The sequence below is a fragment of the Polyodon spathula genome, chromosome 9, assembly GCF_017654505.1.
Source record: "Polyodon spathula isolate WHYD16114869_AA chromosome 9, ASM1765450v1, whole genome shotgun sequence".
NCBI lineage: Eukaryota > Metazoa > Chordata > Actinopteri > Acipenseriformes > Polyodontidae > Polyodon > Polyodon spathula.
Window position 1 is genome coordinate 14,134,853 of NC_054542.1, and position 27,112 is coordinate 14,161,964.

The following is a 27,112-nucleotide window of genomic DNA, read 5'->3' on the forward strand; positions in this document are numbered from 1 at the left end:
GACCTGAACCCCACTGAAAACCTCTGGAATGTGATCAAGAGGAAGAGGGATGGTCACTAGCCATAAAACAAAGCCAAGCTGCTTGAATTTGTGCGCCAGGGGTGGCATAAAGTCACCCAACATCAATGTGAAAGACTGGTGGAGAGCATGCCAAGACGCATGAAAGCTGTACTTGAAAATCAGGGTTATTCCACCAAATATTGATTTCTGAACTCTTCCTAAGTTAAAACATTAGTATTGTGTTGTTTAAAAATGAATATGAACTTATTTTCTTTGCATTATTCAAGGTCTGACAACACTACATTTTTTTTGTTATTTTGACCAGTTGTCATTTTCTGCAAATGAATTCTCTAAATGACAATATTTTTATTTGGAATTTGGGAGAAATGTTGTCAGTAGTTTATAGAATAAAACAAAAATGTTCATTTTACCCAAACACATACCTATAAATAGTAAAACCAGAGAAACTGATAATCTTGCAGTGGTCTCTTAATTTGTTCCAGAGCTGTGTGTATATATATATATATATATATATATATATATATATATATATATATATATATATATATATATATATATATATTGCACAATGCTTCCGTTTCATGAATCCAGGAACATGGGCCAGTGTGCCAAAAAGCTGAAATTTAATTTACAAACCATTTTTTAAAACTGCGAACTAATGCTAACTTTCCCCCCACACATCATATTTGTCATACAGTCAGACTCTGAGACTGCGTACCAAAGTGCTGTGGTGTTACTAGTTTCAGCAACATGGCAAATCTTTTACAAATCGGGTTTTCTACAGCTAAGCAACCAATAAGCCAAAAAGGAAAGTGCGGAAATCAATAAATCATAAAGAAAGTAATTATGGAAAAAAATGAAGACGAATATTTTGAGTGGAGGCTTCAATATGACAGTGAAAAAAGTAAAGTTTTGCCTTGTTTGGCGTCAGTTTCCCAGAATTGCAGATAAAACAGCAGCTTTATTTGTTGTGAATTCAACATTTCGTTAACATCATATCCAGTCTCACAATAAGATGTCCCGAATTGTCTAACTTTTTGATTTGGGATCTGATGTGTTCAGGTCAAAAATGCCATTCACAATCTTTCCAGGACTTGCTGGTATCACTCAGCAAGATTGGCGCTGACTGGGAGAGGCTACACAAGAGACAACGCTCTGAGAAGGGTTGTTATTATTTTGTATTATGAATATTGTTTTAATAGTGTTTACTGTTAGGATTAGGGATGGGAATTTCTAATAGTTTCCTATTTTAATTCACAGGGTGCAACATTTGTTTGTATTCGATTACCTGAACGCTGGTCCTTTACGCTCCCAAGAGGATAAAAGGCAAATGCGTGTGTACAAGCAGACAGCATAACAGTGTAAGCCGGTAAAGTTTAGCCGGGTTCACAAAGTGTAGAAACGGTGTCCAAGATGACATTTCTTCATTCAATACCCTATTTCCTTAGGCACAAGTTTTTCCTTTTGTTTACTGAATTAAAATACAGAAATCAATGAGGAGCAACTTCACAGAGTGCATCTCTTCCAATTAAAGCAACAGTAACATAATATTGTGCAAACCACCAAATAATAATTTTTGCTGTAGTGTATTCAAAATAAAATAACACCTATCATATAGCAACCTAAATATTCTACATCTGTTTAATTCTAACAAATAATATTTATAACATAATCTAATAGTGTAAATATTGTAACCTGGCCAAAACAGTAGAAAATACATTCCAACATTACAATAGTTTAACATTACTAATTGCAACTAGCCATCAAGTACTGACATCAGATGAATCGAAGTCAAGTTACTTTGTTTATTCAATAACCTGTAAATAATTCAAAACAAGGATACCTGGTTGTACTTTTAATGTTCAGTGCAAATGTTGCCGTTACTCACAGAAAGTCAACAGTACATGTTTTACATTGAACTGCAGTCCAGAGTTAAAAAAAATAACTCCTTTCCAACTCCAAGTATCTTGCCTTTTATTATTAGTCACTGCTTTGTTCTGCTTAACATTTAGTATGTCTTTATATTCATCATAACGTTAAATTACCTTTCTAATTTCAATTTCACCCAAGTTTGGATTACTTCTTTTAGCACTTGTTATATACATTATTTTATTTCTTTGTGTGATTAGGTCACCTACCAGCCCTGCTGCTGCCGTCCCCTGTGCATGCTACAATATTATCTGATTCCGTTATTTGATGGTTAATTTTAAAAGATCTCTGTTTTTAAATTATTGTCATCCCTTCCATTGAGTGAATATGAAGTTATTCTATGGTAGCCCTGAAGTGTAAAACACAAATACAAAAAAAAAACAGAAATAAAAATCAAAAACACAAATACAAATCGAAAAACACAAATACAAATAAAAAAACACAAATACAAACTGAAAAACACAAATACAAACTCAAAAACACAAATACAAATAAAAAAAACACAAATACAAATAAAAAAAACACAAATACAAACTGAACAACACAAAACCTCTGTATGTACAAATTAAGGACTACTAAATTTCATACATTTAAATGAAATTATAGCTTTCCATAACAAATTCAATTTTAAGCATGCCTATTGAAAAAAAAAAAAAAAAAAAAAAAAGTACAAGATGATATTTGGGTTTAAAAAGTAAAAAAGGCCTGGAACCGAAATATGGTTTAACAGGTGTTGACATATCAACCTAAGATGTAACACTAATAGTCTCATTGATGCATTTGGTAATACAGAATTATCACAAAATACAAGAGACCAAGCTTGTACTTGCATAAAGTTCAGTTAATGGCTGCTTTTACAACAGAAAAAATAACCATACATTTGGCTCATTGCCATACCTTATTTTCTCTATAAATACAATGACATACTATAATGGAAAAATGTTATTACCACAACCCTGGTTCCCTGAAAAGAATGTCAACCATTACCGAATGGGAAGAGCCTCTCTGGCCCGTCAATCACTGAGCACATATAAAAAAACTGCCCTACCAGGGCCCTGCTGTGAGGGAGAAGTCCCTTCCACCTCCTGCTGAAGATGGACATCCTGACAGTAGTATATCGCCATTTTCAAAATCGAATGGTAATGGTTGTCATTCTTTTCAGGGAACCAGGGTTATGGTAATAACCTAACGTTCCCTTTCAAGTGGAATGACAACCATTACCGAATGAGAAGCTGTACCAAAGCTGTCCTGGCTCCAGATTACCGACTACAGAGTACAGCCCCACAGCGATAGCCTCCAGAGCCCTCATGATCCCTAAGGGCATGCCGCCTGCAACACCCTAGAGCCCAGAGAGGGCCTCGCTTGGTTACAACATCAAGGCGATAAAAACGTGCAAATGTCGGACTACCTGTCCACATAGCAGCATTGCAAAGCTCATCCAAGGAGGCACCATGAAAGAGAGCCCATGAAGTCGCTTGGCCCCTGGTGGAATGGGTCGTATTGTTCCCAGGCATGGGGGAGTCTGTTCATACGCCAAGCGTATGGCATTCTCTCTCCATAGAGAACCACAGGGGGCAATGAGTGGACTCGGCTGTGGTGAAGAGATCGACTTGTACAGTACGAAACCTCTCCCAAATTTGTTTCACAACCTGAGGGTGCAGTCTCCACTCCGAGCTGTCTCGAGCTCCTCTGGACAGGTCTGCTGCTCTGTTGTCCACATCGGGGATGTGGACCACCCTGATTGAACGCAAGTTTCTGTCCATCCAAGGGAGCGGAGGGGGGATCTGAGGCGCAGATTTCCAGGGCGGAGCCACCACGCTAGTGTCTTCTGGCATTGTCTGAATACTCGCACCAGCTGGTGTCGACTGCGGACCAGGTGCACCTTGAGCCCATTCACCCAAGCTTGAAGTGGGCGCATTCTCAGCAGCCCTAGGGGAAGGATTTTTGAGGTGGCTGCCATCAGCTCCAACAACCTTTGAAACATTCTGACCTGTAGAAGAGCATTCTCCCTGAATTGGGAGAGCGAGACTTCCAATGACCGAATCCTGTCTTCCAACAGTGAGGCAAGCATGCTCACAGAGTTTTGATCCCCAGGAACACTGTGGACTGAGATGGTACGAAGTTGCTCTTCTGTTGATATATGAAGAGCCCTAACTTTGTCACATGATCTATTGCGTGTCTGGTGTGCGCCTCGGCGCATGCTTTGGAATCCACGCAAACTAGCCAATTGTCCAGGTAGTGAGATCTAAATCTGAATACCTTGCAGCCTGAGTGGAGCCAGTGCTGTGTCCATGCAGTTGGAAAATGTGCGAGGCGCCAGTAAGAGGCCCAACGGCAGAACGCAGAATTCGTATGCGCTGCCTTGAAAGGCGAATCGTAGATATTTTCTGTGCGTGGGGCGGATCAGGACATGGAAGTAGGCGTCTTGCAGGTTGATCGATGTGAACCAGTCGCCTGGCTGGACGGACTGGAGAATATGCTGTGCGGTCAACATGTTGAACTTCCTTTCTTTGAGGAGCATGTTGAGGACCCTGAGGTCCAGAATAGGTCGGAAACTGCCGTCCCTCTTGGGTACCAGGAAGTACCTGGAGTAGAACCCGCTGAGGGCATCGCTTGAATTTACCAAGCGCACAGCATGTTTTTGTTGAAGAGTGGCGATCTCCTGTTGGAGGTGAATCGCGCACACTGATCCGAAGGTGGTAAAGAGCACACACTTGAAGGGTGGAGGGCCTAAGCGGAATGGAAGAGCGTATTTGTGTATCATAGTCGTGAGCACCCAGGAGTGGTCCAGTGTCCAGTGGTCAGTCCCGCTGTGAGGGGGGAAGGTGGCAGCCAGAGCCCCTCATGGGCAGTCTCCCTTGGGCTTGGGAGGGGGCACATTTTTTTTAGGCCTTTACCTCGGTCTCCAGAGAACCACTTACCCCTGGCCGGCGATGGTCCCTTTCCACCAGCTTTCCCTCTGCCTGGATGGCGCTGTTCAGGCCAAGCTGCCCCAGCAGACTGGAAAGGCCACCTAGGGTGCTGACGATAGGCAGGAAGATGCGAGAACTTTGAAGTGACCTAGTGGGACCTCTCAAGTCTCACATCCACAGTCACTCCAAACAGCCTGCTCTGTCTCCATCACTTTGGCCTGGGTCAACCAAAGATGATGGCGAGTGGCCACCAGCACCACCACAGATCTCCCTGATGACTGACCTAACTCTCCCATCATGTCAGTCATCACTCCCGTCACCGCATCCAGCTCCCCCGCATCTGTCTCCGTTGCCCGCTCCTGCAGTCTTGCCGCTAACTGCAACTGGTAGAGCACCAAGATGGACATGGCGTTCGCCTCTTTTATCGACAACGCAGCTGAAGCATATGCTTTCTTCAGCATTGCGTCAGTTGTCCTGCATGGCTTGCAAGGGCAGGTAGAGTCTTTATCCCCCTGGTGAAGGTGGACCCTTGCACCAACACAGTGACCATGTCCCCGATGTCCCCGGGAACGTTCTGGACACATAGGGAGCAGATGCCGGGTGGTTCCAGGAAGTGCAAACCTGCTCCAAAAAGTCCTCACAGAGAGGAAGAGCATGTTGTGTAGGGTACCCTCTTTGCTTGAGGAAGTGATTCCCCTTTCCCTCCTACTCCACAGGCGAAGGTACATCCGTGCCAGCAGCTGCGCGTTGCATAAGGGCACGGAACTCCTCCCTCTGAGAGGTATGCAGGAGTGAAGGAGAGCTCGCCGGTGCTTGGGGGTCTAGGTGGGGCTGGAGACGGAGAGCGAGAGTGGGGGAGCTGGCGCTGCCCGGTAGCAGGGGGCTCTCCATCCTGAGCCTGCAGCAACGACTCAAGCATGGCCTGCTGGGCTCTCACAGTCTGAGCCAGTTCTTCAGAGCTCTGGCGTTTCTCTGGGGACGCAGAAGGAGAGTGCCTGTGTCGATGAGGAGAAGGGGAGTGCTACCTCCTCGGTGAGCGTCTACTGCCCAGTGAGCGCCCTCTTGAACAGTGCCGCCAAGGTGGTGTCCACCGCGATACCATGGAGGGGCATTTATGCCTCCGTACTGGTGGTGGGGTAGGAGAGGGTGAACCAGGGGTATGGGGGTGCTCCCTAGCCACTGTAGTAGGTAGGGTTCTGGAGGTCCTTTGAGAAGGGCCTTCGGCTGCAGCAGACAGTACCCTTCCATGCCCCGAGGAATGGGAATCTGATGGGGAGAGGGCTGCCCTCCTCCTTTTAGTGAATCCTCGACAAGGAGAGCAGTCCGACTCTCCTGTCAGCGCCTTGGCTGCATTAGTCGGTCCCAAGCACCGGACACAGCGAGTGTGCCCTTGGGAGCTTCGCTGCACACTGTTCACACTGGTGAAACCCAGTGGGGGACCCTGCAGAGCGCACTGACATGGCAGCGCGGGCGTCAGTGACTGTAGTCGATGGTCGCATCAATCGGTGTCATTGTCTGCGCCGAGGACGTTCGCGGTCGGTGCCGAGCTGCTGTAGACGGTGCGGAGTCAATTGGCATCGGGGTCGGTGCCGAGGAGGAGCGCGGTCGGTGCAGAAAGAGTCAATCGGCGTCTGAGACAATGCAGAGGCTGAGAAGGGCGTGGTAGGTGCCGTGCTAGATGGTAGCTGGAGCCAAGTCAAATGGCATCGAGGTCGGGGCCAAGTGACAGCGGGGTCACCCGACAGCAGCTGCCACAATAGCTCACGCAATCAAGCACAGTAAAAACTACAACGAACTAAGAAAGAGACAAAAAGTTTAGTGCCAATCTCTATAGAGGAGGTCGAAACCAGCTCTATTTTGTAGAATCTACCTGAGGATACTAAGGCAACTAGTAATCTCAATATACTCGTAAAATGTAGAATCTTACCATAGTGATCAGTTTTGCAGGCTAGAGACTCGATCCTGAGTGTTTTCGCTGTGCAGAAAGAGCCAAATTCCAGCACAAGGAGAGCACAAAGCGATCCGTGTGTTGCCTCAGTCAGATGAGAGTGAAAATGGCAATATGCTAAGTGAGGACGTCCCTCTTCAGCCAGAGGTGGGAGGGACTTCCCCCTCACAGCAGTGACCTGATAAGGCAGCTTTTTTTATATATGCTCAGTGATTACTTCCCATTCGGTAATGGTTGTCTTCAACTTGAAAGGGAACTACCTATTTTGTTTAAAAAAATAAAAATAAAAAAAAGTAATTTTAATGCAGTATTTCCATGGATAAATGAACACAATATAACAAGTATGTCAAATATTGAAGCAGGTTATATATATATAAAGTCTACTGGTTATTTGAAGTTTGCAACAACAATAACAACACTACTATAACCACAACTACCACGACTACTAATAATGATATTGGGTAGTGAGTCATTTCATTTACTTCAAAACAGATTAAATGTTTGTTTTGTAAAACATACAGACAAATAAGAAAATGATCATAAACAGCATTTATATTAATAAATAATTTATTGATGAGGAATATTAAGCAACAATATTTCCAGCATTTACAGTTGGCTCTGTCATTGTGTATGCTTATCAAACTGCATCTGACGTTGTCAGAGCTTTTGCTTTGCTGTGCAGAGTGGCTCCTGCAGGTCTAATTTAATATGTGGTCTTGTTTTATTACTTTTTTGTGGGGGTGAAATTTAGATTTCTGCTGCCTCATCCACAATATCTTAAGAATTGTTATGGGAAATGTTTGGGGTATTAGCTCAGCGATGTTTGACTTGCCATGCCTGTGTGATTGACGCAGCGATTGTTTAGCTAAGACTGGGGAGAGAGCAGGAGTAAAGAAAATGGTGAGTGTTCTTGTTCAGTTATGTGTATAGGTCTGATTTAAATAAACCAGCAAAGTGTTCCAAGTACCAAACCTCCTCATTGGGTTATCTATTAAACACCCACATACAACGCTACAATATTATTGTCTCGGTATATTTCCCTTTTTAAAAGTAATCTATTTCTCGTGCTGAAATTTTATTTGTATTTGTGTTTTTCAATTTGTATTTGTGTTTTGCACTTCAGGGCCACCTTATTATTTTTACACTTATAAGTATTTAAGTTAAGAGTCTTACTATAACCACTAGATGGCACTCTTATGGAACGCTTAACATGTGGACCATATGCATAAAAGACGGCGGTAATTTCAGGCTATTAAAAAAAATTACCAGGCAGTATTTAACACTTGATTTATAAAACTACTGCCTGGTTATTTTACTGGCCAGTAATGGATTTAGTTGTGATTTACTGTCATGGATTGTTACCGAGGCATTTTATCAAACCAACCGTTAGAGATATTTTACTTTTGGTTGAGAAAAAATCCTTTCTTTTTAAGCAACTTTAAAAAATCTTAAAAGGTTGAGGTTTCCAGGTACTGGTTGTTTAAGGATCAAAACACACACAATAGGAGGTTATTCTTTTCTTTAATTGTTATTGATAATTGAAAAAACATTTCTACCAGCTCTACTGACCTAAGATGTCATACAAATGATGTCAATGATGCTCAATCACTGAGGACAGTACATCAAAACAAGTCCTTGTGGGTAAGCAGCTTGTTATATGATCACAGTTATTATGACTTATGTTTACTCAAGGCTGCAGTATCCTATTTTACTACAGTATACTTGAAGCGATTGTCTCGTGAGGGTACCTAGTTCAACTGTCATGCTGTGTTACGTGTAATGGCCTTTGAATTAAAATAACATTACAGTACAGTATTTTACTGTCAGACTACCACTGCATTTAAACCACCTGTGGCTTACTTATTTTCTGTTGCGAAACAAATCTCACAGTTTTCCACTAAGCGGAGATGCAAAGCTCCGCAATCCGCCCCCCCTTGCAGTGGCGCAGTCACTGTTTGATTACAAAGTTATCCAGTATTTCCTGCATTATTGCACGAGTCATGTTCCATATGTGCCTAATAGTGCAAGATTTGATCAAATTCAAAAATTGCACTTTATCAAGTACCGTATTATGTGTAGTTAGTTTGCCCCAAAATTATTCTTATATGCAAATTGCTTGATTCTTACAAGCAGATTATTTTACATTGGCTAGTATAGGAATGATATTGTCCCAGTGGTTTTGATTGCTATATGCGGTTGATTGTTATATCAGTGATTCTTATAAATTGAGTGCACTATGTACACTTTAAACACATAAAACATTACTGGTTGCTGGTGCCACAAAGCATGTGATTAGTCAAATATCAGTTTCTGAGGTCGACTGTCACTATTTGGTGCTATCCCTACTATGAACAGACACTTTGTGAGTATTTTTTCATTCTGTCTGGCACAGGGATAGAATGCAATTCAACAAACAAGTAGCAAAAAGTCCCTAAAGGAATTTAAGGTTGGAGATTTCCTTGTGGGACATGGAAGGGGGATGTGATAAAGAGAGAAAGGATCGATGCTGTAAATCTCCCTCCCGATCAGAAAGGGCGTTGTGTAAAACGGTGGCACACTGGCCCCTAGAAGAACTGCCTTGATGGTAGGTGGAAACCGGAAGGTGACTATATTAGGGGGAGTGCGTAGTTGCACGTACCCGGAACGACTGTATTGCAATCAGCTGCGGGACGGCCCTCTATTGGAGAAACCATGGCGACGTGTTGATTACAGGCAGGAGCTCATGGGTACAAAGGGGAAGCAGCTACGTCAGTACGCCGTTTTACACTGAAAAATATAAACAAGCTGCCGGAGTCTGTGTTGTGTTTTTGTTGGATTACATTTATGTCTGTTCTGTGTTCACAGAGGAGGATTGAGCACTTCGGAGCTGTCGAATCACCCGAGCACTACTCTGCACAGAAACCACGTCTTTTCAGCACACTTTCCCGGAGTCAAGCTCGCACACTTTTGTGCACGGAAGACGGGGGACAGGTTGGATTGGGACTGGCATTATTATTATTGTTGTTATTATTATTACTATTATTATTATTATTTTGGGGTTTGCAAGCCTGCCGTGTACACCCCAATACAATTGCTGATAAAGGGGTGGATTATTTATTTATTTTTGTTTTGAGTCTTTTTGGGAAACGTACAGTCACTTTTCTTGCACTGCACCCCTTGCACCTCACAACAGGGGAGTATAACACTCTACTCAAACTCTAACTCAACCTTGAGTCAGAATTTGCAGTCTTTAAACGTAAAGAGCAGCACAACATGCGCTTGAAACAAAATAAGGAAACTGCAAAAGCCTTAGCAACACCCCCAAAGTGCTTTGTTACTGACAGTTATTCTTATATTGGTCAACAACCACCACTACAAGAAACATAACTGGTTACAAAAAGACTACAACAGCTTTTGACAACACCACAACCTGTAACACTGATTAAATTTACCATTGCCTTGTACACAAACCGTATAACATATTAACAGGTAAAACTATAGCCTAGAAGTATTGTATTCCATCAGGTTTCTGGAGATGGAGTGGCACTTGGTAAATGCAATTCACCTCAAAAAGAGGGCATTGCACCTGTTTCTAAAGCTCTACAATAGTGTTGTGCACATGTGCAGTTGTTTTCTTAAGCTCTACAATAGTGTTGTGCCTCCAACCCCTGAGACGTCTATATATTCAATGTATACCAAAACCCTGAAGGCCTTATTGCATTTATAATCCATGTCAAACAGCAGATTTAAAAAAATAAAAATAACACATTTTAGGGTAACATTTTTTGTTAACTAGCCTTACACCAACAAAGGGCCCACAAAAGTAGTCCCATTTATAACTTTGAACTACACGCTAAGTTAATCTGAGTAAATTGATTTACTGTAAATACATAAATATTTGCGAGCAAAATATTTGGTGACTCATACCCATAAACCTATTTTGCTGCAGAAATGTTGCAATATAAGAAGTTTGTATTGTTAGTGGAATTTTACTTAGTACCAAAAATGTTTGTGGTTTTTTTCATAAGTGAAAAACGCATAATAAAAGGCAAATATTTATGGCTTCATGGCTTTACACATTTTTTAGAGTAAGATATAGGGAAGGGCAAGGTACTAGCGAGAAACTTTATTCAGCAAAGACAACCCCAATTAATTCATCTCCTGAAAATCTAACAAAGGGTTACCCATTGAAGTTGTGTCGATATCTCGTGGTCAAATCACTGCTATATTTTTTACTAAACACTCAAACGATCCTGAACCCTATGGCAGTTGTACAGCAATTTTCTTCAAATCCCTATTAACTGCACTACACAGCTTGCATCTGATTATAAAACAACACGTATCGCTTTTAATTTATGATTTTATTAAGGATTCTAATCTGGATTTTCTAGATTTAACTGAAACATGGCTTAGAGCTAAGGACAATGTATCCACGATCGAGGCTTCTCTTCCAAACTACTTCTTAATTCAGAAAGCACGTCTCTTTTGGGAGAGGAGGTGGACAACAAATACATAACCAAACAAATATTTTTTGAGGAATATTCCTCATTCAAATTATTAACCTTAACTCTAATTAATGGATTACCTGTTCTCTTTGTAATTATATACCATATAAACATATATATATATATTTTTTTTTTACTGAATTTAGTGGGTTTTTATCAATTGTGTCTGTCAGTTATGATAGGATTCTCATACTGGGGGACTGTAATATCCATAATAACATTACATCCAATACTAAAGGCTCTGAATTTTTGGAGCTGTTGGATTCTCTACACTGTTCAGCATGATTAGGGTCAGTTTTTTTTAATCAAGACTGAAAACATATTGTTATAAATTGGCCTGTATATCCTAATGGGTTTGAATGTAACTTTTAATTGCTTCTTTTATTGTGCTATTATTGCATCATTATATTGTATCTTACTATTTTTTATTAGTACTATTATGTAAAACTGTATATGTGTATGTCTATATTGGCACCTATATTTATATGTATTTATTTATTTGACACTATTATTCTACACTGTTATTAATCTGTCTGATGATCTGACAGTGGTAGATGTATATGTATTATGTTATAGCAATGTATTGTTTTATCTTTAATGTGTCATTCTCTTTGCTATGTTTTGTACAGTGCTTTGAGATACCCCTGTATAAAAGTGCTATATAAATGTAAATAAATCAATAAATAAATAATTGAAACATGCGGAAGTAAGTAAATATTTATTTTTGATGTGTTCATTGAAAAGATCCAATGAAAAAGATTTTTCTGTGAGTACAAGACGCTGTTGTTTCAACAGAACAGAAGTAAAAAAATAAATAAGGACGTCTTGGATTTAAGTCATTTTTCAAGGAGTGGATAATGTGCAGAAGTGTCTTTTTGTGTTTATCTATAGTGTTACAAACTGTTAAAAATACATTATTTGAAGTGACAAAGTCAGGATTCCCCTGTTTGGTTTTCATTTAGACAGTGCTTTAGTCCAGCTCAGAGAGCAATATAGCTTGAAATGTTCTATTCTTCTACATGGGCAATTCTTACATTTCCATAGAAAAACCACAGTAAACACGGATCTCTGTTTTACTTTGGAAACATTAAGTGGAACAGTTGAAAGGAAGCTGGATAAATTTGGGGACATCATCTATGCATATAGAAGCAAGAGGTCTGGAGTTGAAAAAAGGAAGGAAAAAGTACTAACTATTCCTGGAAAGTCTAGATGGCAGCAGGAGATTGAATGCAAAGGGTCATAACATTGGCTTGCAACATTGTGCAGAGATGAGCGCCTACGGAAACGCTACAAAAAGAAAGCGTGCGAGAACTAACTTTTCTAAAGATCCATTCAAATTTGTAAAGAAAAATGGCACATTTAAAATCATCTAAGTTTGAGCTGGAGAGATATTTGGAGGAAACACATACAGATTAAAAAAAGGCAGGAGCCTATGTCAATTCCTTTAGACATCACACCTATCAATCCACCTGAATACCAAATGGAGGACTGTGCACCTAAGTGGAAAGAAGTAGAGCAAGCTGTGAAAAAAGCAAGGGCATCATCATCTCCAGGGCCTAATGGAGTGCCATACAGAGTGTACAAGAGTGCTTCTGGAGTTCTACGAATCCTGTGGAAATTGATGAAAGTGGCATGGAAAAACAGGTTCTACCAAGAGCATGGCGCCGAGCAGGTGGAGTCTTTATACCTAAAGAAAAAGATTCCACAAGCATCAGTCAGTTTCGTCCTATTTCCCTATTAAATGTAGAAGGCAAGATTTTCTTCAGCATTATTGCTCAGAGATTGTCAACCTACCTATTAAAGAACTGCTTCATTGACACTTCAGTACAAAAAGTGGGCATTCCAGGTTTCCAGGATTGTTAGAACACATTAGCATAATCTGGCAGCAAATTCAATCAGCTAAAATGTAGAGGAAGGAGCTCCATGTGACATTCCTGGATTTGGCTAATATGGTTCAGTGTCACATGAACTTCTTTGGGTAGCATGTGATTCAGTGTACTGATGACAATAACAAATTTAGTGAAAGCCTAATTTGGGGATTTGCAATTTAGTTTTTATACTTCAGAATTCAGCACTAGATTGCAATGCCTATAAATTGGAACAATGGCAAGATGTACCATTTGTCCACTGGCTTTTACCATGGCGATGGAAGTTATTATTAGGGCATCAAAATGGGTAGTGGGAGGGGAGTGCTTGGCTTCTGGAATGTGACTACCAGCAATTCGATCATATATGGATGACATGACAACCATGACTACAACAATAGCCTGCACTAATCGGTTATTGGGCAAATTAATCAATAACATTGAATGGGCACAAATGCAATTCAAGCCCACGAAATCAAGGAGCATCTCTATAATTAAAGGTAAAGTAGTAGATAAACGGTTCTATATTAATGGTGAGGCAATACCAACAGTGTCCGAGAAGCCAATGAAAAGTCTTGGGAGATGATATGACGGGGATCTAAAGGACACAGTTTGTGTGGAAGGGTTGAAGAGCATAGAAAGCAGCACTTTACCAGGCAAACTGAAACTCTGGTGCTTTCAGTTTTGTCTACTGCCAAGACTGCTGTGGCCACTGACTCTGTACGAGGTTTCCTTGACAACAGTTGAGTTCATACGTCAGGAAATGGTTGAGAGCTCCACGCTGCCTCAGCAGAGTGGGACTTTATGGTAAAGGAATACTGTACCAGTCTCTGCTCTGACGGAGGAGTTTAAGTACGCCAAAGTCCGACTGAAAATGACTTTAATAGATGTACGCAACAAATGCATAAGGGAGGCTGCACCTGTGTTGAAAACTGGAAGAAAGTGGGTGCCAAAAAAAGCTATGGAAGATGCTAAGGCTGCCCTTCAAATCAATGATATTGTGGGGCAAGTTCAGGATGGAAGAAGGGGTCTTGGCACAAGGCAACCCCAGCTCAATGGAGGAAGCTGGTAGTCAACGAGGTGCAAAAGCAGGAGGAGAGGATGAGGTGTGTAAAGGCTATTTTCTAGGCCAAGCAGGGAGAATGGATGAGATGGGAGAGGAACAATGCAAGATTGGCTGACAAGACCTATGGACAATGGAACAGAGCAGGATCAGTTTCCTCATCAGATCAACATATGATGTTCTCCCATCACCACAGAACCTAAACATCTGGGTGGGTGAGGATCCCTCATGTCCTTTGTGTTCATCACCTGCAACATCAAGGCACATTTTGACAGGATGTAAGGTGGGTCTTAGCCAAGGGTGGTTTACTTGGTGCCATGACCAGGTGTTGCAATGTTTGACCTTGGCATTGGAAGACAAGCGTAACCTGACTAATAAGTTGCCACCAGTTCCATCAAAGCATTATACACAAAAGACAATATTCCATCCAGGAGAGCAACCACCAAGAAAAGGTGTTAAAACCAAGCCTCGCCCATGACAACTGGAAGCTGCTAGAGACTGAAAAATGTTGGTAGATGTTGGTCAATGGCTTATTTTTCCACCTGAGATTGCCACCATTAACCTTCAACCAGACATTGTCTTGTGGTCTGGATCAGCACGCCTTGTTCATATGGTAGAGTTAACAGTGCCATGGGAGGATGCTGTGGATGAGGTGTATGACAGGAGGAAACTTCGGTATGCTCAACTAGCTGCTGAAGTGGAACAGCGAGGATTGAGAGCCAGTGTTTACCTAGGAGGTGGGTTGTCGAGGATTTATGGCTCACTCTACAACACGGTTTCTCAGAGATGTCGGGTTCAGTGGCCAAGAGTTGCGTCGCACAGTGAAGAACTTATCTGAAGCAGCAGAAAGAAGGAGCAACTGGCTGTGGTTGAGACAGAAAGATTCTGGCTGGGATCTCAAGCACAATAGGAAGAAAGCAGCGCTGATGTATGGATAAGTAAGCTAAGCTGAGTTGAGTGGGGGACAGAGGGGGATGATGCTGGGACACCAGAATCACTGTCGAGGCCTCAAAGTGTCATGGGCTAGTCGACGAAACACAGAGAATGGAAGGTGCACACTTGAATATCCCCAGAGATGTACCCTACTTAGCTCAATCCAGATGGTTGTCATGCTGATGTGCTGGGGAGACCGCACTGGGTTGATCCCCGGAGCTAACATTGCAGCCGTTGTGTGTGCTGATGCGCTGGGGAGGCAAAATACGCTGATCCCTGGTGCCAGCATTACACTTCAGCCATCAACACCAGACAGAAGGATATCTACATCATCAGATGGAAAGAAACGCAAATGGATGGAGATGAAGATGGATCACATTAGTTTACTGTAAAGCTACATCTTTGTTGGTGCTTATCTTGGTGAGAGCCGAGTTCAAATCAGTATGAAGTTTTAACATCTACTCTCATGTAATGGAAGTCATAAATCCTTAGTATTTTATAAAGATTCTTAAGATGTGCCTTTTCTGCAGTTGAGACAATTTGTTTTTTGGTATTGTGATGGGTGCACCGCACCCCTGCGTGTATGTGTATTATTTTGTATTGGTGTTGTGTTATTATTACTTAAAAGGTATTGTTTAATGTGTAAAAATGTTTTATTGTTTTTGTTTGACAGCATGGATGGGGTCAAAATTCCCCACCCATGCTAAACTCGTGCAGAATTTGACTGTCTCCATGTTGAGACGGTCACATGCATAAAAACCAACAGCTTTGACTGATCGAGGTTGTTGTGTTCAGAGGCAGAACAAGAGTCAGGGGGGTGAAGTAAAAATAACAATTGCTATGCGTGCTGGTTAGACCGCAGCACGATACTTGTTTTGCTTTGTTTTGTTCCATGTCTGTTGTGTCTGTCTGCTTTGGCCACTGTGCCATTTTGTTTTGTATAAATGTTTGTTTTGTGTTCAACCTTTTAATTTATAGTTATTATAATAAACTCGCACAACAGTGCTTCCATACCCCAGTACTGTGACTGTCTCCTCACTGGTCTGACATCACCCGCAAACCATCTTGCAACAGGTATTTTTTTCTGTTTTGCAATCTTTCAGTTCATTTAATTGCTCTTCATCCAAATTAGCATGTTTGCTTACTACTTTTGGGATTTTTTTGCTAGTAATTGGTCACTCAGTTTTATAGTTACTGTACATCTATAACTGTAAACAAGTTGGCTACCGGTATTTTAAATTCTGTGAGGCAGCGCAATGATTTCGAATGTGACAGGGCTCCAAATGTCCGCACCCATCCAATATACAGACAGCTGGAACCTTGCTCGACCAATCACATGACTTGTTTCACGTTCCATTGCCAGACCTGGACTTTAAATAAGTCTAGTAATACTTTGAGTGGATAGGTCATTTACAGCATTTGTTATAAAGACAATAATAAAAGGAAGTGTAGGGGAATCATATTTTTATTTTCTATCCAAGTCAACCTAATCCGGCAGCTGCAGGACTTTACCTTCTGACAGAAGTGCTGGGTGGTGATGGCAAAGACCTCCAAGCCCAGCGTGGCTCTCTTCAGCTCCTCCTGCAGACTCTGAAGTTGCCTAGCCTGCTCCTCACACTTGTCCTTCAGCTTCTGCACAATCTGTCGCTCTGCCTCAGCCTTGGCAGAGATACCATTTCGTAGGACGCCAGCTTTCTGTCTTGTGTGTCCTTAGAGAAAGAGAAGAACAAATGTCATGGAGTTCTTGAGATTACTTCACAAACAGGCCTCCTTCCTTCTGAAGTTCATTGACTCGCATGTGCTTCCATTTTGTTAGGTAGGGATCAGCCATGTGTTAAAGTTTACTCTAGCCGTATGTGCCAATCAGAAAAGGGGCATTTTGTTGCCAGACCATCTCAGATTTTGCTAGAAAAATTAACCTGGGGGTTTTTGGGCCCGCTGAGTTCAGAAATATGTAACCATTAAGGATAATATGAATGTAACATCAGCATTCATTACAAATGGCTGCACCACTACCTCTAATTGTTTTTATAAAATGGTTATGTCTGGTGATCAGCAATTAGCTCAATGAAAATATGTTCCCCCCGAACTCTAAGTCTCTATGGCATGTAGATCTGTATATTAAAAAATGGATCAGAGATTTCCTTTAACCTGAGAAATACAGATATACAGTATTCTTGTATGAATTTAACTTTTTTCTGTTCATGAAAGAAAATCTCCAATCTAATACACACCCTCTGAATGTTGTCTGTCAATGGCGGCGTTTACATGCACAAGTTATGATGCAGTTATGATTTAGGGGAAAAAAAATCGTCCCTACCAATGCAGATTACTCAATTCATAGTCATTTAAAGGAGGGGATATTTCAATGTACGTGTCTGCTTACTAAGTAGGAAAAGAACGACTCTGAATATCGTGAGGAGAGCTTCATGCGCTGCCATGAAGATAAAAACATTTAACAAGAGAAATAAAGCCACGTGTTGTGAATTATGCCACACATTAGCTACTTGTTTGCCTGGTTACCTTTCCAACACACACACACACACACACACACACACAGAAAAACACAATTATATAAAATATAATTTCTACAAGTTTGTGGCGGAGTGTCCCGCCCCTTTGCGTTTATCAGAGTTTTATGTTGTATGTAGTGTGTTTATGTTGGTGTTTATGTATAAAATACACGGGCTACAAATAGGGCTTATGAGCATGAGTGTTATAAAGTGTAATTTGTATTTAGGCACGAGGATTGCACATCACTTCACGTGCAAGTAAAATAATATGTGAGCACAGGGAATTGCACTTTTCTTAATTCACGTGCAGTTGTACCGAGACTCCAATTGAATGATTGATTAGCAATCGAGTCTCGGTACAGCTGCATAAAGCTGCATGTTTTCACGCACTCGGGGTTGTGTGTTTGTGAGTGAGCGTTGTGTGTTTGTGAAGGAGAGAGTCTATTAACAATTGTTATTTTGTGCTGGAAGCTCCAGCACAGTACTTGTTTTCTGTTTGTTTGTTTGTCTGTCTATTTACTTTGGCCTTTATTTTCAGTCGTGTGTTTTTTAAAATCTTTTTTTGTTATTATTATTTTACAGTAAAACATTGGACGCCGTAGTGTCTCAGATTCACCGCCATTAATCATTGTTTGGAGTCTGCATTTCTGGTCTGACATCACCCCTGCAAAGCCATCCTGTTCACAAGTGGTGTCAGAAATGGGACAGCAGCGCCGCCAAGCATCAGACCAGGTAAATGGTCAGAAAAGTCAACATCTTGCCTCCACAGAGGGGAAATGCCTCCTCCATGCAAGGGCGAGTGCCGCTGGTTCCAACTCCACCAGGTCAGAGTCGGTCGGTCTTACGACGGAGACGGAGGTGTTCAGTCGTCTCGTCGTCCTGGTTCGGCACTAGACAGATCCAGGAGAGTGGCGCCTGCTCGTCTCGTCCTCTACGGACTACAGGGGGGACGGTGTTCCTCAGTCTGACGTCCGCTGTCGAGGGTGGTGGTGGTCGACGGGGCCCTCCCATCTCGTCGTGCTCAAGTGGGTCGTCTGCACCTCGTCTCCACAAGGTGATCTCTGTGACACCCTCCTGACAAGTTCGAGGGTGGAGTGGTTCCTCTACCTGCTTAAGGAAGACCAAGGCGGGTTCCTCCGGTGTAGACGTACGTGGTGGGTTCCTCTGGTGTTCTGCGTAGCGGAGTGTGCCAATCGTGTGTGCACACCCAACGATTTCCCCCCCAGTCGTAGGTAGCGGACTGCTTTAAGGTGCTGCTCCGCATCGCCTGGGGTCGCCGGAACTGTTTTGCCTGGGGTTAGTGTCAGCCCTGCTTTTCCACAGGAAATACCGCGGCCGGTGCCCAACAAAGGGGAGCTGCTGGCTATGAAGAAGGGGGATGGGTCAGGAGACCACCTCCCCCAGCAGCAGTTTCGCTGCAGGGAATTTGGTGGCCGGAGCCCCACAAGGGGGAGCTGCCGGCTACAGAGAAGGGGGAGAAGGTCAGTAGACCACCCTCACAGACAGCCAGGCGGCGGCCAGGATTGCACTGGCCGGAGGAGCCGGCCTGTGTACAGTCGGCCTGGCCGCTACAGCTGTTGGGGTGGGAGGAGGACCTCCCACCATGGCTGCCACCTTGGGTCTGCCCCTGTTCCTGGGCCTGGATTATAAACCGGGACTTTGAGACTGAGGGGGGAGGTGGCCATTGAGGCCAGGTGTGTTGCGCACAAGGGGGGGGCATATGTGGAGGAGTGTCCCGCCCCTTTGTGTTTATCAGTGTTTTATGTTGTATGTAGTGTGTTAATGTTGGTGTTTATGTGTAAAATACATGGGATATAAATATGGGTTATAAAGTGTAATTTTTAGGCACAAGGATTGCACAGCACTTCACATGCAGGTAAAATAATATGTGAGCACGGTGAATTGCACTTTTATTAATTCACGTGCAGTTGTACCAAGACTCCAATTGAATGATTGATTAGCAATCGAGTCTCGGTACAGCTGAATAAAAGCAGCATGTTTTCACACACTCGGGGTTGTGTGTTCGTGAGTGAGGGTTGTGTGTTCGTGAAGGAGAGAGTCTATTCTATTAACAATTTTTATTTTGTTCTGGAAGCTTCAGCACAGTATTTGTTTTCTGTTCCGTCCACTTTGTTTGTTTGTCTGTCTATTTACTTTGGCCAACGCACCCTTTATTTTCAGTTGTGTGTTTTTTTAAATCTTTTGTTTGTTATTATTATTTTTACAATAAAACACTGGATGCCGTAGTGTCTCAGATTCACCGCCATTAATCATTGTTTGGAGTCTGCATTTCTGGTCTGATGTCACCCCTGCAAAGCCATCCTGTTCAGAAAGTTTTACTACTTAGAATTTATATTTGTGTGTATGTGTGTGTTTGTGGAGCATCTAAAAGTTACATTTCATTAACACTAGAACCTCATTTTACAATACATGCTTTTATTTTGAATATAACCTACAATATTCCATTTCTTTATATCTGTAGAAGCCTGTTGTTATCTCTAGTGGAGCTGGCAGCCATCAACTTCTTCATTGTGTACAACGTAGGAGAGATTTAATCGTGAAGCTAGCCACAGCGCTTCAGCAGAGTCAATTAAATCAGCAAACTGCAAAGCTGCAGGCTTCAGCAGCTCAGCCTGGATTCTGTGCTCAGAGTGATACACACACAAGAGAAATCACGTTACTTTTTTAGATTTAAAATTACTTTTGTTTTTACAGTTTTGTATATACATATACCAGTTTACACACCAGTTTATTTTGAATTGTTTATTTTATTATAATTTTTCATTTTTTGAAGTAGTGTTTTTATATATAAAAACCCTCACGTTTAATTGTTCTTTTAAATATGATGTTTCGGCTGTGTCTATGTTTGATATGTAGGGCATAGTGCTGATACACTCCTTGCAAAGGAGCCGGCTCTTTTGTACAACTATGCTTTAGTGTGAGAGGTCCCGGGTTCGCGCCCACCCCTGCCTGTGTGAATTGCCTTGCCCTGTGTGATAACCGAAATAGTTACAATATTTTAAAAATTACATTGAACTAGCACAGTGTTTGTATGACAAGAGTCTTCAAGAAACACACATCATGGGAACGCATGAAAAATATTTTTGCACCTCTCAGCCACCAACTGTGATTTTAACTGTAAAAAAGCACCTCTCGTGCCACTTCACTTGCTAGCTATCGTTGTCAGTCTGAGCAGCTAGTACTGTAATGACTACTGCAGAATGTAGTGTCTAGTTATTGGATTCTTTTTCTCCAAAGTTCTCAGGGAGATATTACTAAAAAGAAGACTACGCGGCGACCTAATTCAAGTATTCAAAATTCTAAAAGGTATTGACAATGTCGACCCAAGGGATTTTTTCGACCTGAAAAAAGAAACAAGGACCAGGGGTCACAAATGGAGATTAGACAAAGGGGCATTCAGAACAGAAAATAGGAGGCCATTTTTTACACAGAGAATCGTGAGGGTCTGGAATCAACTCTCCAGTAATGTTGTTGAAGCTGACACCCTGGGATCCTTCAAGAAGCTGCTTGATAAGATTCTGGGATCAATAAGCTACTAACAACCAAACGAGCAAGATGGGCCGAATGGCCTCCTCTAGTTTATAAACTTTCTTATGTTCTTATGTGCCTTTTTATTAAATTAGAATAAATCTAAATATTTATCTACATTGTTTGTCGTTAACTATTAATGAAAACATTAAATTATTTTAAAATGTTACAGTTAAGCTTGTGTTGAAAAGAAACTACTAAAAAAGCCTACATTTAGATTTTTTTTTTTTTAATTTACAATGTTCCTAGTTTGTTTCTTTTACATTGTGCCAAGTTGTACCCTTTTTTTCTGAAAGCATTTTGATTTAAACTGTTTAGAAAGGGTTTTTTTTCATATTTTTTCATGCATTTCTAGCTTCATCATTGCTGTCAATGTATCAAACTCTTGTGGTTATGAAAAACAAACTAACAAACAAATTACAGATTTTTAAAACCAAAAAATCTGAAATCAGGAAAAAATAAATCCGAAAATTCTAAATAACAAAACGGATTTCATAGGGCCCTAGATATGATGTGCTTGAATAAAACTTTTGCGCTGTATCGATGTCTTTCATTTTAATATTGATGATGTTGATGATGAATGCACTGTGAGAACGACTGCCGTCGGCGGTTCTGATGTTGAAGTAGTCCATAAATGTACAGTGTGTGCTTGTGTGCGTGTGTTGGGTGTGTGTGCGTGTGTTGGGTGTGTGTGCGTGTGTGTGTGTGTGTGTGTGTGTGTGTGTGTGTGTGTGTGTGTGGGTGTGTGTGCGTGTGTGTGTGTGTGTGTGTGTGGTGTGTGTGCGTGTGTTGGGTGTGTGTGCGTGTGATGGGTGTGTGTGTGTGTGTTGGGTGTGTGTGCGTGTGTTGGGGGTGTCTATGTGTTTTGTATGGCCTTTCTGATGGAGATTACGTGATATTAAATAAGAAGAAGGGGATCTTGACTGCCGAAACCTCGTAAGCCACAAGCACGATTTCTGCTCGGGTTTAAAAGAGTTTTTACAGCTATTTTTATTGTGAGAACGTGATTGACCCTGCCCTTAAAGTCGTGCTGCCAAAGGGACATCCAGGACAACAGTTATGGCTGTAGAGTCGATTTTCAAGTGCATGTAAACGAAGCCACTGTCAGCAGCAATACATTAAACCAACAAGAACAGCAACAACTAGTCTCAGGTTTGAATGACAAGTTGTAGAAATCAAACAACTGGATACAGACTGACTACTCTGTATACATTTTATGAGCACACTGTGAACAAGTTACTTGGCAAACAGCACAATCAGCACTAACATGTAATCTACTATATATTTTTAATGACAACAATTATTTATTTTATTTTATTTTATTTACTTTTGCCAATACATTTTAGCACCTTCACGAATGTTCACACAAATCGGAATTAAAAAATAAAAAAGTTACTGGTACTTTTATTCTTTGACATGTTTTACATTATTTTTAGGGTAGATAAAAGCAGTTGCAAGCAGCAAACCATGTTCACTCCTATTTAGGAGGTACCTGGACTTAAGTGAACAGTTTTCCTTTAAAGCCCCAGGGAATGCTTACATGATCCCATGTGTTCCTGTAGAGAGAGTACAGTTTGAATTCAAACAAAAAGAAAGTCTTCAACAGTTTTGTCAGTGCTATAGACCATGCTTGCAGTAGCTTCAAAATGTAGCGAGTGCATTTTTGTTTGAAATTGAGTGCCTGTAAACTGTAAATATACAGGCATGTTTGGGTTTCCTTTTGTGTTCCAATTTTATTTACTGTGAAATACTGTAAATGTACCGGTCAGACTACAAAGATTGCTGGACTTGATTTTTTCTAAGTGATTTACTGTAAAACAATTCTACTTATACATGTATATAAAATTGCCATTACAAATGTTTTTATGTTTCTGCCATTTCAGATCAGTATTGTTATGAAATAATTAAATGAGACGCTATTTGTCTTTTTTTAATTAGCTTCATAATTAAGGCACCAAAACAACATTTCTGTGATTTTGAATTGAGTTGCATTTTTTGAAGATCTCACCACGATTGATGTAGGGCCTTCATTATTTTCAATACTAACTCACGAGTTGTGTTTCGGTGGGAACAGTAAAAATAGCACCGAGGAAGCTTCACCCCCCTAACTGTAAAAAGCTTCTGCTGTCACTGCAAATGAGTACTAAAAGATAGGTCATTAACAGGCTTTGGTAGCAAGCAATGTATAAATTAAAGCTTAATCTAATGCATTGGAAAATGGTTTACATTAATTATTTATACTATCACTGTAGAGCCTAACTGAGATGCAACATGTAGTTTCCTTTTGGTCACAGTAGGATGGCATTAAAACAAAGAGGGCTGGCTCCTACTCAATAGGCAATTAAACTCCCATGTCTGTTAACAGAAAGCATATAATTTCTACAGTGCCTATAGAAATTCTACACCCCCTTTATAATTTTTCCCCTTTTGTTGCCCTATTGCCCGGACTTAAAATGCATTAAAATAGTTTTTTTTTTTCCCATTTATCTACACATCCTACCCATAACTTCCAAGTGAAAAAAATATTCTGGAAATTTGTAGAAAATTAATGAAAAATAAAAACTGAAATAACTTGGTTGGATAAGTGTCCACACCCCTTGTAATAGCAATCCTAAATTAGCTCAGGTGTAACCAATCGCCTTCAAAATCACACACCAAGTTAAGTGGCCTCCACCTGTGTTAAATTGTAGTGATTCGAATGATTTCAGGATAAATTCAGCAATTCCTGTAGGTTCCCTCTGCTGGGTAGTGCATTTCAAAGCAAAAACTCAACCATGAGCACCAAGGCACTTTCAAAAAAATTCTGGGACAAAGTTGTTGAAAGGCACAGATCAGGGGATGGGTATAAAAAAATATCAAAGGCCTTGAATATCCCTTGGAGCACGGCCAAGATAATTATTAAGAAGTGGAAGGTGTATGGCACCACCAAGACCCTGCCTAGATCAGGCCGTCCCTCCAAACTGGATGACCAAGCAAGAAGGAGACTGATCAGAGAGGCCAATGGCAACTTGGCAAGAGCTACAAGCTTTTATGGCCAAGACTGGTCAAAGTGTGCAGGTGACAACAATATCACAAGCACTCCACAAATCTGGCCTGTATGGTAGGGTGGCAAGAAGGAAGCCATTACTCAAATAAGCCCACCTTGAATCCCATTTGAAATATGCAAAAAACAAACACTCAGGAGATTCTGTAGCCATGTGGCAAAAAGTTTTGTGGTCTGATGAAACTAAAATTTAACTTTTTGGCCTAAATGCAAAGCATTATGTTTGGCGCAAACCCAACACAGCGCATCACCCAAAGAACACCATCCCTACTGTGAAGCACTGTGATGTTATGGGGATATTTCTCATCGGCAGAGATTGGGGCACTTGTCAGAATAGAAGTGAAAATGAATGGAGCAAAGTACAGAGAAGTCCTTGAGGAAAACCTGCTGCCCTGTGCAATAAAGGTGAAACTAACATGGAAGTTCACCTTTCATCATGACAACGACCCAAAGCACACAGCCAAAGCTACACTCGAGTGCCTCAGGAACAAAAAAGTAAATGTCCTTGAGTTGCCCAGTCAGAGCCCCGACCTAAGTCCAATCGAAAATTTGTGGCATGACTTGAAGATTGCTGACTATCAACGCTCCCCAAGGAACTTGACAGAGCTTGAATGGTTTTGTAAAGAAGAATGGTCAAATATTGTCAAATCTAGGTGTACAAAGTTGGTAGAGACCTATCCCAACAAAACAAACACTTTGCCACAAAACTAAAGGCACGATGCATTTGTCTCTGCCTGGCTGCTGTAAATGCCCTTTTGACACTAAATGCCCCTCTCAGTGACGTCACACACACAAAAACTATCACTAAGTGAACATACGTCCCTCCCCTATCCACTGATGTGTGTTTCAAGCCTGTCCTGCAAAGTATGGTGGCCCTGATACTATTTCAGATCAGCTGAATGCAAGGGCTCAAGTGGAGGCTTCAAGAGTGTATTGAGCACCACGTTTAACCTCCAGCGAGGAACAACATCCTTCATAGGCGGCTGAAGCTGCCAAGCCACTTTCAAAATGTTTTGCCCCATCAGGAAGCTGAGCTCCTGGGGAGACCGAGTCAATTTTACATGGCAAGCCGAATGGCTGCCAGACAGCCCTTTAACATAGAAGGAAATTCCTCACGTCAAAAGGTCCTGCAAAACTGCAGTATTACTGCCATGGGATAAGCCATGGGATCGAACCCATGAGGCAGACACCACGTCTGTAAGATGCTCCACTTGTACCCATACATTCTGCAAGGTGTCAATAATCCCATTGGACAGACCCAGAAGGTTCAATGCAGCCGTGCAGGCGCCAGACCTAGAGCTACATGTTTGATGGGTCGGAATGCTATAAGGTCCCCTGTGCCTGACTGAGCAGGTCTTCATGACTGGCAGCTCAGGAGCTGTATCAGGGTTTAAACCAGTCTCCTGAGCCAATAAGGGGCTACTAGGAGGCGAGGCTGGACACGTTCGTGACGACGACCTCCCTTTTGATGACACCATCAAACAAAGGGTTGAGTGCACAATACATTTAAGTAGCAATTACTATAAGCACGTAACAATTGCCTTAATTAGTGTCATTTACACAAGTGAGAAAGCAGATATAAGTAATTTGATAATTATCTATTCGTAGTCTTTCCCATCAGGATGAAAGTAAAAATAATGATGATGTCTGTGTCTTTGGTCTAGTTATGCCCTCGGGGATTCGCACGACTGAGATACAGGCTCTGACGTTCAGTTTTGATATATCTTATTCAGGTTATAAGAGGTAATTGTTACATTTTGTACTTGATAGGGAATTAACTGTTGCATTATTAAGGTCCCAACCCTAGCCCCACTGAAATCTGAAATGGTGCCCCTGGTGGAACCACAGGTAAAGTGGTACTCGAGACATTTCCCACTGAGTAGGTAAACATGCACCCAGTTCCCTTTTCTTTATAAAAACATTTAAATTATATTTATAACAAAACAACAACAGCTTGAGAATCTGTCATGAATAAATTAAATTCTGATTATAAGCTGCTTTTTAATAAAGTTCATCCTGTATCTCCACTTTATCCCTCCCGTGAGTCAAGAAATTATGAATCTGTAGAATCCACTTGGAGGTAGACTCACATTAAAGTGAGAGTTTCAAATACCATTCATGAATACATACACTAGATCTTGCTGAACTGTCAAAAATGGCTGGAGTGGCATTATGTTTTTCATTCCGATATAAACTATGGCCCATCAATTTAAATAAACTTTAGCATTGTAAGACCAGTTATGGATATTTCACAGATATAAAATGGTGTTATAGATCTATTAAATTGTGTTGTGATTTTTGTGAATATATTACAATGCTAAGTAGCTGTACAAGGTATGTGCACCATGCTGCATTACAGAACATGGAAAGGATGCAAATACTTTTAATTGATCTTAAAATGGAACAGTATTAGTGCATTCAACATCAATGAAACAGCCGTAACTGATCTTGGAATAGTATGGTAGTGTCTACTATTAGAGGAATTCAAGCTGTAAGATTTTTTTAGGAAGAAAGAGAAGCATGAATAAAACTTTGTTTGATAAGTAATTATCCTTGTGTGTTCCTCTTGAGTATGGTGTTTGAAAGCTCAAAGCAGCTTGGTTTACAGCAGGTCACATTTGCTAATGGAGATCTTTAGACAAAGTCTAACAGCTGTATGGAGCTCTGAAGAATTCTTATGCCAGCTTTGTTGTAAATTGATGTCATAGAACTTAGTCCAACACAGCTGTCAAGAGGAAGAAATGTAATCTTAACAACAACGCTTTTCAAATTGTACAGAATGTTCTGACCTCATACTTGGCAAACAGACAAGAAATAACCAGTTGGCAGTACAGCAGTTATACTTTGAAGCT

General features: G+C 41.2%; 1 protein-coding gene across 2 annotated transcripts in view; it reads right to left on the minus strand.

The window, feature by feature from the left end:
• LOC121320420 (microtubule-associated tumor suppressor candidate 2-like) overlaps positions 1–27,112 on the minus strand; it is a 143,642-nt gene that overhangs the window by 64,098 nt on the left and 52,432 nt on the right. For both annotated transcript variants that reach the window (XM_041258737.1, XM_041258740.1), the window contains one exon: positions 16,668–16,864. In XM_041258737.1, the coding sequence (XP_041114671.1) occupies positions 16,668–16,864 (197 nt within the window). The remainder of the gene's footprint in view (positions 1–16,667; positions 16,865–27,112) is intronic.